The 16,236-nt window shown below is 39.0% G+C and overlaps 1 protein-coding gene across 2 annotated transcripts; it reads left to right on the top strand.

Annotated features, from left to right (window-relative positions):
- The first annotated feature begins 466 nt into the window (after positions 1-466).
- slitrk4 (SLIT and NTRK-like family, member 4) lies at positions 467-7,228 on the top strand. 2 transcript variants are annotated; one of them, XM_072396248.1, is made up of 3 exons: positions 467-1,777; positions 2,562-5,091; positions 5,680-7,228. In XM_072396248.1, the coding sequence occupies exons 2-3, from the start codon at positions 2,604-2,606 to the stop codon at positions 5,685-5,687; spliced, it is 2,496 nt and encodes an 831-aa protein (XP_072252349.1). In that variant the 5' UTR covers positions 467-1,777; positions 2,562-2,603; the 3' UTR covers positions 5,688-7,228. The 2 variants fall into 2 exon arrangements, with proteins under 2 accessions (XP_072252349.1, XP_072252348.1); XM_072396247.1 differs by having other exon boundaries at positions 2,562-7,228.
- The last annotated feature ends 9,008 nt before the right edge of the window (positions 7,229-16,236 follow it).

Raw genomic sequence — 16,236 nt, 5'->3', positions numbered from 1 at the left:
TTCTGTTTAAAATACCGCTCACATGCGCGTGCGCGAGCGCACACACGCACACACTTTTTCTTTCTCTAATTGGTAAACGGGGGCGCGTAAGCCCAAAATGCGACTGTTAGACAGTCCACACCAAGTCCATACAAACACAAAATTTCTTCCTCGCTCTTCATCAGCTTTGATCTGGATCCCCTCGGAGGTTACAGCAGGAAAATAAATAAAAATAAAATTGAAACACAACAACACTAAATAAGTGTCTAATTAGTAGATCTTAAAACAAAAAGAAGAAATGAAGCCATTAAAAGTGCGGCTCAACATAATGGATCTGTTTCAAGGTTTGAACACTTTTTTCCTTCTTTCTTTCTCTTACTCTCCCTCACACACATACACACGCACTCTCTCACTCCCTCCCTCCCCCTCTCTCTCACACACCCATACACAGTGTCTCCCTCTCTCTGTTAGTCGTGTAGGAAGCTCAGTGAATGCGGCTGCAGAAGGAGCCAGCATAGCTACTTCTGCGCTTGTCTGACTCTGTTCTGACTCTACAGGAGGGGGTAATGCAAGCTTTCTTCCTCCATTTTCTCAACCTGGATATTTTTGGATATTTTTCTTCAAAAAGGGACGCTTTAATCCCTGAATTTGCCCTGACATTTCTTTTTGACCACACACTCTCTGGGCAGATGGAAGAGCCACAGAGAGCGCGGACTCTCGAGCTCCTCGCTTGCACCACAGCGGACTAAAGGCTGAATAACTGCATTATTCATTTTTACGCACCGGTTTCTGTTGTCCTGGCTTGTCTATACTGTTTCTTTTTCTCCCTTTTTAATACAAAAAAGGGTAATTACCCTCACAGACATACAATATATATTCTTTTTATTTTCACCTTTGCGCTGGGTAAGACTGAAATACCAAATTTCTCCTCCCTGCAAATAAACTAGTCGCGAAGGAGAAGATAACAGTTTTGCAACAGGACTGGATTTGTATTACCAGAATGGAAATGTATACTCTCTTACGCTGAATCTGACTGGAGCGTCTTGGCTGCTTTTGCCCTCTGAGTGTTATCCCGGTGCGCAACTTCGCTCGAAACAAACCAGTGTTTATTCCTTGGTTCGTTGGGGGTTGCTGAGCCGAGCTGAAGCCAGACGCACAGTGTTGAAGCATCCTCTCTGTCAATTTTCTACACTATTTTGCGCTTTTTCCTCATCCACTTCCCCTATTAAAAACAGATAAACAAAAACCTCCGAGCATGACGGACTTATTTCCTCGCATCACTGTCCACCTTACACCCTTTTCCACGCTTTGGAGTCGCCGGACGCGCCGTCAAGAGCTCTGAAAAAGCTGTCTGCCTCACCCTTCCTCCCTCCCTCTCTTGCTGTCTTCCTCTCACTGTCTTTCTCCCTCCTCTGTAACCAAATGAACGCTCTCTCATGGAGGTAGTACAACCACCTTGGGGGCCGAACGACCAGAGGGGTGATTTTTCCAAGCAAAAGGAGCCCGTCAGCAAGAGACGCATCGGATGAAATCGGACCCCCCTCCCTTCCTCACCCCTCCTCTTCCTCCTCTTTTTTCCTTCTCCGCCGCACCACCCCCTACTTTCTAGTTTCGGCTCGTGTTAATCTACAGCAGCCTACATGGGGATATAGAAGCCAGAGAAACCTTGTTGCGCCCCAAAAACTGTCTGCGTTCTACTTTAGCCGGGAGGACTGTTTGCGCACGTCTCCAACCATGTCTCACCAACGTTGCCCCGCGTCTCCAGAGGGAGCCGCATTCATTACCACCACTGCTTTTGGTAAGTCTGATTTATTTTTTATTTCATCCTTAAAAATATTCCGACTTTTAATTAAGCCAAATATCCCTTAAGATTCTTGTTTATTGTATAATTCACGTCCATAAGATGGGAAAATGGTTCCCCGTATGATAAATGCATCCCGCTCAAAATCCCCTCAACAATGGGCACTGTCCCAGTCCTTCCTTTTCCCCTTGCTCCCATAGTTACTAAATAACCCAAGTGTATTGCGTGCTGGTGCTGGCTTCAAATGAGATCCCTTGAAAATAGAGAACCCTTTGACTTTGATTATGTTGAATACGCTGAAGGGGGGATACTAACATTCATGCAACTGTCTTTGACATTTTCAAGACGATGCATCATGCTTTGGACAATCAGAATAAGAATAAGGATGCAAAGACATGCAGCTGTTTGTAGATTTGAGTAATTGTCGTACATTTCCTGCAGTACTAAGTAATCGACATCAAACATCTAAGTCTGACTAGGGAGAGTCAATTCGAGAGCCACACTACAGTGACTCTAATGAAAAAGTGCAATAATTGAAAATGTGCATTTATTGGGTTATTCAAGTGTTTTTATAAAGTAAAATATTCAATGAAGGTGCTTTTCAAAATGTAGAAACATGTCATAATCTGCGAGATACAGGCGTTATTTTATAATTAACTCAGATATGCATTTGAAAGGATTGCTTTCTGTGTGTATATGGCTGTGGTCTTGTTCTGCACTTATGTACGCCTGTGTAAATGAATGTTTGTGCATGCACCCGTCTCCTTTTTTCTCTCCAAAGGTTACTAAATGGTTTTCTGGGGGAGGATTTCTAACCACCGAGATGCTGCTCCTACTCCTGCTGGCAGCCTTTTTTTCTTCCATCTCCGACTCCCTCTCCTCCTCCCTCTCCTCCATGTCGGACGGACTCCCGATGGCAGACCCGTCCGCCTCGGACTTAATGGCCGAAACCTGCAGTGCCTGTTCTTGCATGTCGGTGGAGAACGTGCTGTACGTCAACTGCGAGAAGATCACCGTCTATAGGCCTACACAGCTCATTCCCCCGGTCTCATCTTTGTACCACTTGAACTTCCAGAACAATTTTTTGATCATACTTTACCCAAACTCGTTTCTCAACTTTACCCACGCTGTGTCGCTGCAGCTGGGGAACAATAAATTGGAGAACATTGAAGGTGGAGCATTCATGGGAATGAGTGCATTGAAACAGTTGCACCTGAACAATAATGAGTTAAAGGTGCTGCGAGCAGATACGTTCCAGGGCATAGAAAACTTAGAATACCTTCAGGCTGACTATAATTTAATCAAATACATTGAAAAGGGAGCATTTAACAAACTGCACAAGCTTAAAGTGCTGATCCTGAACGATAATCTCATACAGGCACTTCCTGACAACATATTTCGCTTCGCCTCTCTCACACACTTGGATATAAGAGGAAACAGAATCCAGAAGCTTCCTTATTTGGGAGTTCTGGAGCATATTGGGCGCATTGTAGAGCTGCAGTTGGATGACAACCCCTGGAATTGTACCTGTGATTTAGCACCTCTCAAGGCATGGCTTGAAAACATGCCCTATAATATTTTCATTGGTGAGGCAATATGTGAAACACCAAGTGACTTATATGGAAGGCTCCTGAAAGAAACCAACAAACAGGAGCTTTGTCCCATGGGAACAGGAAGTGATTTTGATGTCAGGATGCCGCCTGGTCCACCTGATAATGGACATGGGCCATCCAAAATGTCCCCAACCACTGTGGCTCCCATTGCCACAAAAGCACCAAAAGCCACTGACTCATCTAAGATTTATGGAAATGGTATTGTTGCTGGTTTGCCGCCTTTTGGACGAAACAGCCAGATAGTTTCTTTTCAGACCCCTCCACTGTTCTGTCCACAGCCCTGCAGCTGTAAAGCCCACCCCTCTGACTTTGGCATTAGTGTAAGCTGTCAGGAGAGGAATGTCAAAAGTCTAGTTGAGCTCATCCCCAAACCCCCAAATGCCAAGAAACTTCACTTAAGTGGGAATTACATCCATGATATCAGCCCGACCGATTTCCAGGGGTTTGAAGGCTTAGATTTGCTTCATCTGGGCAGCAATCAAATTTCCACAGTGCAGAAAGGTGTGTTTGCTAACCTCACTAATCTAAGGAGACTATATTTGAATGGAAACCAGCTTGAACAGTTACATCCAGAAATGTTTTTGGGCCTCACAAACCTGCAGTACCTGTATTTGGAATACAATGCCATAAAAGAAATCTTAGCAGGTACATTCGACTCCATGCCAAACCTACAACTCCTGTATCTCAACAACAATGTTCTGCGGAGCCTTCCTGCCTACATTTTTGCTGGTGTTCCTTTAGCAAGACTCAATCTGAAAAACAACCACTTTATGACCCTGCCAGTGAGTGGTGTCTTGGATCAGCTGCGGTCACTGACCCAGATAGACCTAGAGGGGAACCCATGGGAATGTTCCTGCGATCTGGTCGCCCTCAAACTCTGGCTACAGAAGTTGGGTGATGGAGTGGCTGCCAAAGAGGTGAAATGTGCCTCCCCTGTGCAGTTTGCAAACATTGAACTGCGCCACATAAAAAATGAGATCCTCTGTCCTAAGCTTGCAAGGCCACTTTTTGTTGTGACAAGCGCCACCCCGACTATGACCTCAGTGTCACCTGCAGGAGTCGGCAAAGCACCTCCGGGAGGGCCTGTGCCTCTTTCGATTATGATCCTCAGCATCCTCGTAGTGCTTATTCTTACTGTGTTTGTGGCCTTCTGCCTTCTCGTGTTTGTCTTGAGGCGGAATAAAAAACCAGTGGGCAGGCAGGAGGGGCTGGGGAATCAGGAATGTGGCTCCATGTCACTGCAGCTTCGCCGCCACAGCCACAAATCAGGCAAAAAAGGCTCTATCCCAGGAGACGACTTGGGAGGTGAAACATTCATCCCCCAGACAATTGAGCACATTGGCAAAAGCCACACTTGTGGGATCGGACGCACCTCGGACATGGATGCTGGCTTCAAGTTTGCGGACTCTCAGAGACAGAAGATCATCCTCCGTAACTGTGCCGACAAGGATAAAGACTCGCTTTCAACCCTGGAGCGCAACAAGCGTCTCAGCACCATCGATGAACTTGAGGAGTTTCTTCCCAACCGTGAGCCCAGCATGTTCATCCATAACTTTCTGGACAGCAAAAGAGATTTCAACAGTATAGGGATGGGCGGATATGAAATACGCTACCCAGAGAAAACTCTGGATAAAAAGATGAAGAAAACATCGCTCATAGGTGGGAACCACAGTAAGATCGTAGTGGAGCAGAGGAAAAGTGAGTATTACGAGCTGAAAGCCAAGCTCCAAGGAACGCCTGATTACCTGCAGGTGCTCGAAGAGCAGACTGCCCTGAGTAAAATGTAGGGATTGTTATGTTTGATTTTCTGCATTGAATAAACACACACACAAACAAATCAAATACATACAGACAGACATACGGTCAAACACATCTGTCTCTTTCTTGTTCTTTGTCCTCTAGCTACACACACAACCTTCAATCTCCCAGATTTCCAGCCCTCTGTCTTCAGCTCTCTCTCTCTCTCTCTGCAGCCATGCACACACAAACACATGCACACACACAGCAAAAAAAAGTGCCTTCTGGAAATCCTTAATGACCAATGCAGAGATGGACAAAATGGCTCCACACTACAAAGCTATTACTAGAATCAGCGTGGATTTATTTCAGAGTAAAAGACCCTTTGGATTATTCATGCCACTAGCTGTATGAAACCCCCTAACAGACCACAGGACACCCTATAAAGCAACCAGACAGTCATAGTATTTTTGCTGCTATCAAAATGGGTACTTATCTAATTTTTTTTGTTCTTTTTCTTCTCATTTTCTTTGTCCAACCAAATCAAAGGGTTTTGAAAACAGTGCTTGAGAATATACCTCGCCGTCATCAGCCCATGTGTAAAAAAAAGAAAAAAAAGAAGAAAGGGAGCATCGGTTGCCGTTCTTTTGCTCTGGAGAGTATCCAAAATTGCTACTTCTGGAATGAGATTAACAGAATTAGTGACTCCATGGATACTACTTTTCTTTGTTTTTGTTTGTTTTTTTCCTCATCTGTTCTTGGGGATGCTCTCTGAGGCCGGCTGCAGACTCTCTGCCATCTTTTCTGGATTACATGCCAGTAGCAGTACGCCTGTTCTTTGCTGGGAGGATTAAACAGCTCCTGTTTTCCATTCATGGGAACTGGAGGCCCTGCAAAACTCTTTTTGGGAATGATTTCATGAGTTGTTTCTTTTGTGTAAAGAGCCATGTTAAATATAGTGTCTTCTGAATAGAGTTGTGTTTCTCTTCAAAATTGCTACTTACAGTAAACATATGTTTTGGGTGAAATCTAACGGCACATACACTGTCAGAGGACATTATTTCAGAAAAATGGAACAAAAAAAAAAAGAAAAAGAAAAACCCAAGGATAAAAATGATATTAATAATTACAAAGCTGCTTGCCATGTAAGCGTAACCTGGAATTTATTTTGTAAGTCTTACATTATTTGTATCTGTGGGACTGGTTTGTAAATTACAAGGAAAGACTAACAGGAACACACACACTCATACTGTGCGACGGAACATCTTCACCAAAAGACTACAAGCCAGAGCTGTCAAACAGGCCGCTAATATGATTTAATTGGTGATCCTTTTCCCCTCGTCAGCTCTCAATTAGTAGTCAAAAAAAATTTAACAACATAGTTAATTTATTTTTCTATGCAGGATTATTTAAAAAATTAATGGTATTATTTAAAAAGGATAATCCAGAGAGTGGAGAGGACTTGGTAGAATGATGCATCAGAGCTAATTCGGGCCACAAGAGGTGACTTGAATTGTTAAAGGAGGTTTTTTGTTTCTCTCAGTTTGCTGAGGAGCTCAACCCTGTGGATGAAGGGTTGAAATGTGATCTGTAATGTTTATTTTTTTTAATGTGTCGCACGATGAGCTGAGGCCTCGCAGAATCTGTGAAGTTCCAAGCGGTTTCCTTATTCTTATATCTCCCACAGTATCTTGTTAAAGGTTTTCTTATAAACATTATGCAACCAAAATAAATGTGCATTAAACTTGATATGCTTCTGGCATTGTTGGGATTGGGAGAGGATGTTTTTCAGATGACAGTGAAGGCAACAAATTGAGGCTCTAAATTGTTAGATCTGGACAGAATCATATCGTAAAACACCATGTGCAATATTAGTAAAGATACTCAGACCTGATGGCTTCAGATCCTTTTGGTTTAATTTATTTAGTTTGACGTTATATTGTCGAGGCAAGTTCTATTTCGAAATTTTGATTTCAGCTTAACTATTGGGTCCTTATTTAAAAAGTATTGTTAAGTTAAAGTGTTTTTGACATTACAAATGAATAGAATGTAACATGGAAGGTATAATAAATACAATTTTCTATTGGTTATGAATCTCCTGTATATTGGTTAATTTTTTTCTTGTATAATCATGTTGAAATCAAGGTATTAAAATTAGCACCTATTTGCACTGTGTCCCCCTTTTTTTTTTAAATTAAGATCCTCATAGCCTCTTTATGCCGCTATACTTTGAAATCCTGGCTTTTAGTCAAAGTTTTGAGCACGGTGTTGGATAAACTGCAACTCGAGAGACAGAACGCTGTCCCTGGTTTACTGTGTGCAAACACTGGCTGTCCTTCAAGCATCATATGAGAGTGTCTATTTAGATTAATGAAACTGGCTGTAGGGGCTAAGAAACTGTTGCTTGTTACACTTGTGGTTGTACATCGAGTCAACACTGAGTTAGCTTTGTTTCTTAGCTTCAGTGAGCCTCCTTCAATATTAAACTAAGCATTTTAATCGTAAAAAATGACTTAAACACAAAATGTGTTGTTTTCTATAATTCATATCTCCTTGTTTTGCTCTTAAGAAGATAAAACCAAATATTTTCTTCCTTGCATGCTTGTTTTCAACAGGTTCTCAGACGATCCTGATCTATTCTTTTTTTTTTCCAGCTTTATGAAGCTCTTTTTATCCTCCACACCAACTATTGTTTAGCATGCACCATCTGTTTTTAGGCACCTATCAAACATTCATTCCTTTTGAGTTTTTTTTTCTGTTTCTGTGGTAATTCAACCTTTTGAGCTTTTGAGAAACCAAGTAGCACAGAGTATGACTCATCCACACGCCAGAGAATTGTCCTCATTAATTATTAATACCCATGGCAGTTATGAACTAAAAAGGGATGTGGGGAGGGAGGTGAGGGAATCCGATATGTCTACCCCTTCCAAAGTCTCTCTGCCATGTTTCCCTCCCCCTCTGTCATATTTTTGATCATACAGCTCTTGTCAGAGAGCAGAAATATCAAGAGGGAAAAAAAGAAACTCAAATTTGGCTGGAAAAGAGTCTTTTCAGTCCAAATTTCTACTGCAGTGACTTGGCTCATGTATGGGATTCTGTTCCTGGAAGCTTTGGGGTTCCTTGTGGGGCAACAGTTGCATTAAAAGAGAACAGAGAGATTCTCATTTTCTCTGTAATCTAACTCGTTAGACAGTGCAGTAAAAAATGCACAAGGCCTCATGTTTTTTTTTCCCCTCTCTCCTCTCTGCTGTCAACATCCCACCTGCTGCAAAAAGAGTTATGCAATTCAGTGCCAAACCCAAACTGTAAAATCATGGCTGCTGTACCTCAAGGCTGATGAAATCCTGCTGAAAATATACTGTATTCTGCACTGGTTTGAGAATTGGCCACAAGGGGTGCTGTGAACTTAGGGTACAGCATAGATTGTAACTGGGCTAAAGGATTACTCATGTCTGAAGGCTTTTTGTTGCTCTCTTTGTAGTTTTGTCTTATTTCTAATCCCTTTTTAAGAAATCTAAAGGCAATGGACATTTAAGAGGCATCATATCTTTATTTGGTGATAATAATTCTCCTTTTTATGTCCAGAAATGAATGATGAGTGAGCAAACGCAATGTGAGTCAATGTCTAAGTAGAAAGCCTTGAAAAGACAAAAAAGGGTATAAACTGAATTCCTAAAAAGGAATTCCTGCTGTTTCTCCCTTGTTAGACAGTTCTTTAATTTCCCTAATTCTTTGACTCCCTTTTCCTTTTTTTTCTTATCTAAAATGAACAGGAACTACACATTCACATTCCTATATTAACAGCCACTGCTCAAATCTGTTTAATGCTAGGAAAATGTGCCCACTGTAAAACTAATGTCTGTCCTGTTATCACTTCAGAGTATACCCGTTGTACCTTGAGATGACTGAACAGAGCTTCATTTGCCTTCACTCATGGTGCACACGCAGGAAACTGAACATGTTAAGGTTTTAGAGCTGCTGACCATAAAAATATATTTTTTCATAAGAATATCAAATAGTTAATATGTTAATAAAACGGGTGCTGACCATTTGTTGATTTAGAATGTCTGAACTTGTTCAGCTATTGAATATTTATTCGAAGCCCCTTCTAATGAAGAGAAATATATATTTTCTCATTTAAGCTTTATATTTTTTGAACATCAAATTAAAATATTCTTTTTTTTTCTTCTTTTTTTTAATTACCACAAGTTTTCCCTAAATTTGTCTTTTAATTCAACCAAAAGAACTTGAAAGACACAACATTTTCTTGGGAGTGGTCTGGCAAATCTCAGTTGGAGCATTTTGAGAAATGTAGTATTGTGTGTTTCAGTGTGTTTTAAGCGTTTGTAAAATACTGATCCAAGAATCAAAGAAAAGGCTACAACAATACGCACAAACTTATTTTCATAAAGGAGGGATGTGTGGGGAGAATGTGCACGCCAAATGCATTCTTCAGACCATTATACACACATTTTCAGAGCAATTTAAACCTTGTGTGATTCTTAAAAAATTTAACATAACACATCATTTAATGGACCTTGTTCAGTATGATGGTAATTTTTTTTTCTGATATTGTTTCACGCCTTAAATCTTTATAATATAGTCTTTTTTATTGTGAAGGCTATGAATAACAATTGTACTCAACAGTTATTCATCAGGAAGGCTGCTTTGTCGTTGTTGGAAGACTTTGCAAAAAGAAGGGAACTCTTACTTTCTGTCGTAAGATGACAAACGGCTCAGGGCTGGTATACTTAAAATGTGAAGTTTGCTGTGGACCTCAAGCACTTATTTTCCTCCCATTAGTAATCCCACTTTTTCTTTTGCTTTTACCTAAGTCAGAGTTCCTTTGCTCTGAACTCACAGATCGCTTTTTTCTTTTTTCCATTCAGTAGTTTTTGCTCTCTGGACTCCAGAACTGAGATCAGCAAATAAAGCAAATTCCCTTTTCTCTACTTCCCTGATGAGTGTCTCAGTTTTACATTTGGTAAAATTGTGCTTCTTCTTTGTTGTTGGTTCCTTTTGTCATGTGTATTTAGCTGTGGTGCATATTTTACATTTTTATGTGGAAATGACTATTAAGGTGAGTGTGTGCATCCATTCATGACTAAACAGTTTAGTTTAAATCAGGCTCGCGCACATTTTTACGACTTGATGCACCATACATTCACATAGCTTTATAAATCTGGTAAAAACAATGTGTATGCACATTTTTGCCCTTGTTTAGTCCAAAGATTGCACAGTTTTACGCATATGCCTCTGGAAGTTTGGTTTCTTAATAAGTAACTCTAGTTCTTCAAACCAGATCTCTGCATTTTACATTATAGCCCAAAAAGGTGACTAGCACAGTCAATGGCAAATCTTTCTTTCCTTATTCCACATCTAATGAATGATTTGAACATTAAATTTTGCTCAGTTATGTCAGTTTCTTCTGTTAAGTACAGAACTGGTGATGATTAGGTGTTCCTACTTCTAGCTTTCAAGGTACATTGAATGCAGAACCTAAATTTTTTCTTATTTTTATTTCTCTTGTGAGCCGTCCAAATCTAGTTTCCGTTTGTAATTTTCCACTACATGAGTGTCAAAAGGTTTACTGTTGTATGCAGAATAAATAAATACATTACCTTGTCAAAATGAAATTGTACATTTGGCCCTCACTCTTAATGGAAGTCTGATGAGTAGGCATATGGTTTGCATCTTCAAACAAATGCATTTTTGTGCATTGCAACATCTGCTGAATGGTTCGAGCATTTGATTAGATACAATTCTCTACAAAGTTGTCAATGCTGTTCAGTTTCACTGATGATTCTAATTTGTATTATGGTGGAATTTAGTTTTTTTTCCACTGCTTTACTTACTAAGATGCCTTTCTTATATAGTTGGGGAATATTTGTAGCAGTGGTGGCTCATGTCTGCTGAATGCCAAAAATGAGCTTAGGAATGGTACCAGGGCATTTTTAGTATCCGTCACGGTCAGGTGGCCATTTAAGAAAGGATGGCATCTCCCTGGTTACTGCAAATTACTCAATGCATTCGCTTTGAGGGCAAAACAAGGCCTCGCCTCTCCACCAGCTGCCTCATTAAACACAGACAAACCCACTAGTGTTGCTGTATTGTTGCTGCTTGGTTGCCATTTTCACAACCTTTTAGTGACAAGCACAGAAGCCGATCACAAGAACTCTCACCTGACTGTTAACACCATCACTGAGGTCCTGATTGCAAGTGTTAAAATGGTTTGGATTGACTGAGCACTGGTTTTCTTCATTAGACAGGATTTTTTGTATGTCATTAGCTTCATGAAAACTTGAGCAGCGTTGTCAAAAACTTTTCAACAAGGACACCACATATTTTCACAAGGCAGCTGCAAAGTGAGGAGTCTTAAAAGTTTTACCCTCTTGTTCTGGCTTTAATTTGATGCAGAAGTATTCTTGAGGACAGCACCCTTGCAAATTTTAACAGTTCCTTCAGGGTCGATTTGGCCTCCGTGTCCGCACCATTAATTGAATTTAATTTTTCATTCAAATTTAGTTCTCTGAATATAACTTTTTTCTTTCTTTTTCTACTATGGTGGTCTTTATAGGGATAATGAGATTGTGACCAAAGGGAGAAATTCACCCTCTAAAAAGTGACATACACTCTCACAAAATAATTGAGTGAACCAGAGCACAATTCTGTTGACTTTACATTTTCTTTTTTTTCCCCTTTGGTAGCAAAGCTTTTGATTCAGTCCTGATCCAATGTTTGATACACTGTTCACATTAGCTATTTTGGTGAATAACAAATGTTATTGGTTAATCCAGCTCTGTATTTAATGGATTGAGTTGGTGTGTGGTTTAAAGAACATAATTAATTAATTTTTTCGCTACATTTTTTCCCAAGCTTTTTATCCATATATTTTTTTTTTAAATGAAGGGATATAATTATCTGACTAAGACAAAGCAGCAGAAACAACCATGAAAGCTGGTGCTGGAGCACTGCAGCTCTATGTTTACTCAGACCTGTTTCACTCAAATGGTGGCATATACTGCCATTTAGTCTGGACCTCTGGCATCACTTACTTTATTAACTCAGAAGGTAGCCTTTTACATTAGATATCAACATACATTTAAACAGTCAGCATGACAACATGACAATTGAGAAAAATGAGTTGTGGTAGTCTGAAAATCAGTCCACTGAGACTATATGTAAACTCATGGTTACTTAAAATGTTTCCACTCTGCTCTAATGAAATCCTGATACTGTAAGCACTGCGTCACCATTAAAAATAACTTAAAGAAAATATATGTACAGTGAAATGTCTGAAACATTTTACTTTGACAAAATGACAGCACTTGATGCCCTTGGAACATGAGCAGGTTGGTCAGATCCAACCTGTCCCTGGTGCTCTGGCTTAGTCTTACTGACTCACTCTCTTAGCCACACAACTTCATCATTTGAGCACAAAAGGCAGAAATAAAAAGAGACTGAAATTGAAAATGTGTTGTAATAAATATTTATAAAATCATGAGATAAAAGTCGCCTGAAATGAACAAATGTGATATCATAAAAGTCTACTTAAAAATAATTGATTCCTTGTAAATGTCATAATGAAAATATAAACATTTGTTTATTTTGTATTTATATAAACTAATTCATAGAAATAAATGTAATACATTTATTAATTTCAGGGTGTATCTAATTGCTGTGTTTATTAATTTCATGTGCAAATGTTTCGAATTGAGTAAGTATTTTTTTATGTGATACTGTTCAAACTATCATACCATGAAGGTTAAGGGTATATTGTACAGAATACAATGAAAACCACTTCAGTGCTCACAGGTATGCAAACTTTCAACTTATAGTCTACCCACCCAGACTCTTTTCTGGACATCAGCATTGCTCCAACATCCACCTGAATTGAAGGTTTATTAGCCAGCTGCAAACACCTGTTGTGAGGTCACAGATCAAGAAAACTACCTCTAATTTAAACTTTGGAATTCATACTCTTCGAAAGCGTCTATCTTGAGTGCTGTTTATAGCATCAGACTCCCAGAACAGTATAAGTACATTTATTGTTTGGCTTGAGTGTAAATACCAGAATTGAAAAAATAATCTAAATTAATTATGTTGGCGTTGCTGCTGGTAGCCATTTGATGGTTCTAATGCCTTTTTATGGACAGTGAGTGACAGAGCTTATGTCAGGAACTGTGGAATATGAGGTGAACAATGGCATAAATCGAATTGTGTTTTAAAAATCGGTCTTCTTGTAGAGAGAGTGTGGTTATTATCATAAAGTCGGCAAGCTGCAGATATATTTTTGCTCCCAGTTAAGGAGGTTCTGGAGGTGTTCACATTGGAAAGCTGACAAATTGAAGTCCTTTCAAGAATGCCAGAATGCACATGTTCTTTTCTTTTGCAACATTTGAGAAGATGTTTGTTGACTGATTGTTTGTGACAGGGAAACTGTACCAAAAGAAAATGTCTATATTAACCAGCTGCACATGAGATGTTAGTTTACGCCAGGGATACTATCCAACTATAACCATGAAAGAAAGAAAGGTTAATTTGCATATTTTATGCATTTTCTATGAAAAGCCACAATTTTTAACTAGTGATTTATTTTCTGTGTATCCTGTAACATTCTGGTACAGTTGAAACACTGTTTATGACCCCAGTAAATCGGAAGAACCCATTTAAATGTCTGAACAATTTTTTTTCTGCTAAACTATCTCAGCTATGAACCCAAGAGCTAATGTTATGCTAGCAAGATTAAAAGTCAATACATTTACATATAGTTGATGAACCGTAAATTCAATTTCACTGTTTATTCAATATGAACACAGCAAGGTATGCAGCCATTTCACTGCCCATTAATATATGTGAAACATTTTATGAACAGATGAGATATGTATTGTTAACTGCAGCCTCAAATAGCTAGTTGAATTTTCATTTAGGTGTGAGATGATCATACCTGATACAGAGAATAAATGAGTATGGAGGCAATGTGTTTCTGAGTAGCCTGTATAAGCATTCAATTGACAGCCTACAGCAAATCAGAATTAAGTTTTATAAAAGTTTTATAAACATTTTATAATTCCATAATTATATATAATATACAAAATCCAAACAGTGACTTTGGAAAATTACTGTCAAATAATTTTCACAAATATTGTACAAATGGCTTTTTTAAAAAGGCATTCTTTAGGATTTCACCTCAAACACCACCCACAAATTGTGTTCATGGTTTGAAGTTGGAATTAGCTTTTCTATTTCTATTGGGTAATGTATCAGAAAACAAAGCCCCTCACCAGCACATAGATTTTAAGCTAAGTCTGATTAAGCATGCTTGGTGTTGTCACGTTTACAGTGAGAATATACAACAAAAAAAAACATGTATATATACTTAAATCAGTGTGGTTCAGACACCAGTTATACTCTTTGAAACCATAACAAAACTGTTATGGACCAACAATTTAGACTCACAGTGGAGACCTGACGAGACTTATCACTGAGTGTAACACAGGTTTATTTTAACTGGGTATCATCAAAGTGTTTAATTAACATGTGAAATCAGGTTGTATGTTTTTTACTTTTCATTCATTTCACAGCATATATACTCAGCCGTATCTTATATATTTTAACGCTATAAAATGAGAAAGTGTGGAAATGGCATGTGAAATGTGCCACAAATGGTATGTTGTTTATTGGTAACAGGATGATATAAAAGTATATTTTGATTTTCAATTTTCATTTCCTCTATATCCTGAGAGAGTCACTCATTTTTGTTGGTGTCAATGTCACAGTAATAATTTCAACCCTCAGACTTGTGTTATGATCTCAAAGATTTTCTTTGTCTACAGACATAAATTTGAACTCATAGCCTACTTCATAGTCTGATCTAGCTATTCTCATTCCTTAACACTATTTTGTCCTGCTTTATTTTCTTTCATCCCTAAAATTTTTACTTTTCTGTTTCCATTTCCCTACTCAGTTGCCTGTGCTAGGCAGAGAAAACTAAAATAGATATACTCAATACAATTACACAAGTGATTCCATTTAGTATCTTACACCTCTTAAGTTTGAATTCTCAGTCATTGTTGGTGTGTCACATTTAAGCTTTAAACAGTCATTGAAGTCTGTATCGTTCAACAGATAGACCTTGAAAATCATTGTAAAGCCAATTTGTGTTAGGTGGGGGCAGCTGTATGTGTTGTGTAATATGCTACTTTCCCTCTGATTGCAAACATATACCTGTTTCCAATTTATTACATTCATCTATGAGATATCAATAAAAGTGAAGGGAACATTTTCAGACAAGTAGAGGAGACCTATTTAGACGTTTGGGACTGCTCATAGTGGTTCCTAGTTGGTTTGTTTGTGATTGTGTGTTTTCCTCTGTTGACACCCCAGGGGAACACATCAGAAGTTTTCCTTTCACTGTTGTACTCACTAATCAATAACTCATATTAAATAATGGAAGCCAAAACTCCAAGAACATAAACTGAGTTACAACTGGCGTTAAAGAAATTCAAATTATAAGAGAAAAAACAATATAGATGTATTTTTTGCTGCTTGTTATCACTTCTACTGTAGCACAATTAGATATGACCTCAACAAATATTTTCCATCCTTACATATCCTTCTTACATATTCTATTTTCAGTAGTGCTTTGATGTCCTGCGATTTCTAGAAAAGTCTGGAAAGCACTATTTTTGTTTGACAGGTAATATCTAATTACTGCAACACTATGCAGCTCCTGGGATGCAGCCCTAAACTGTCTCCTGTAAAGCTGCAATCATCCCTCTTCCTCTCTCCCTGGCTGTCAGTCTGTCTCTGTCCATCCATCGTCTCATTTCCCTGTCTCCTCTCTATGCTGTGTACCTGAGCTGAATCATGATCCATAGTCTTTCCAGATACAATGTGATTGATTGGGCTTTCCAGCTAACTAATGAATTGGCCCCTCAAGGACATGTAGCAGGCCAGCTTTGGTAATAATGTGGACTCTGCTGAAGGCAGCTTAAAGACTCCTGACACCACAGATTTAGCGCTTACAATTTTTATTTGGATTTGGCTTTAGCAGGGGGTTTGTTGGGGTTTAATTTTTAAATAGCTACCAAATGCAAAAGCTTT

The sequence above is a fragment of the Leuresthes tenuis genome, unplaced genomic scaffold (assembly GCF_036924035.1).
Source record: "Leuresthes tenuis unplaced genomic scaffold, fLeuTen1.0.hap1 SCAF_11, whole genome shotgun sequence".
NCBI classification, from domain to species: Eukaryota; Metazoa; Chordata; class Actinopteri; order Atheriniformes; family Atherinopsidae; genus Leuresthes; species Leuresthes tenuis.
The sequence above is the reverse complement of the archived record's forward strand: the minus strand, read 5'-3'. Positions and strand labels throughout refer to the sequence as shown.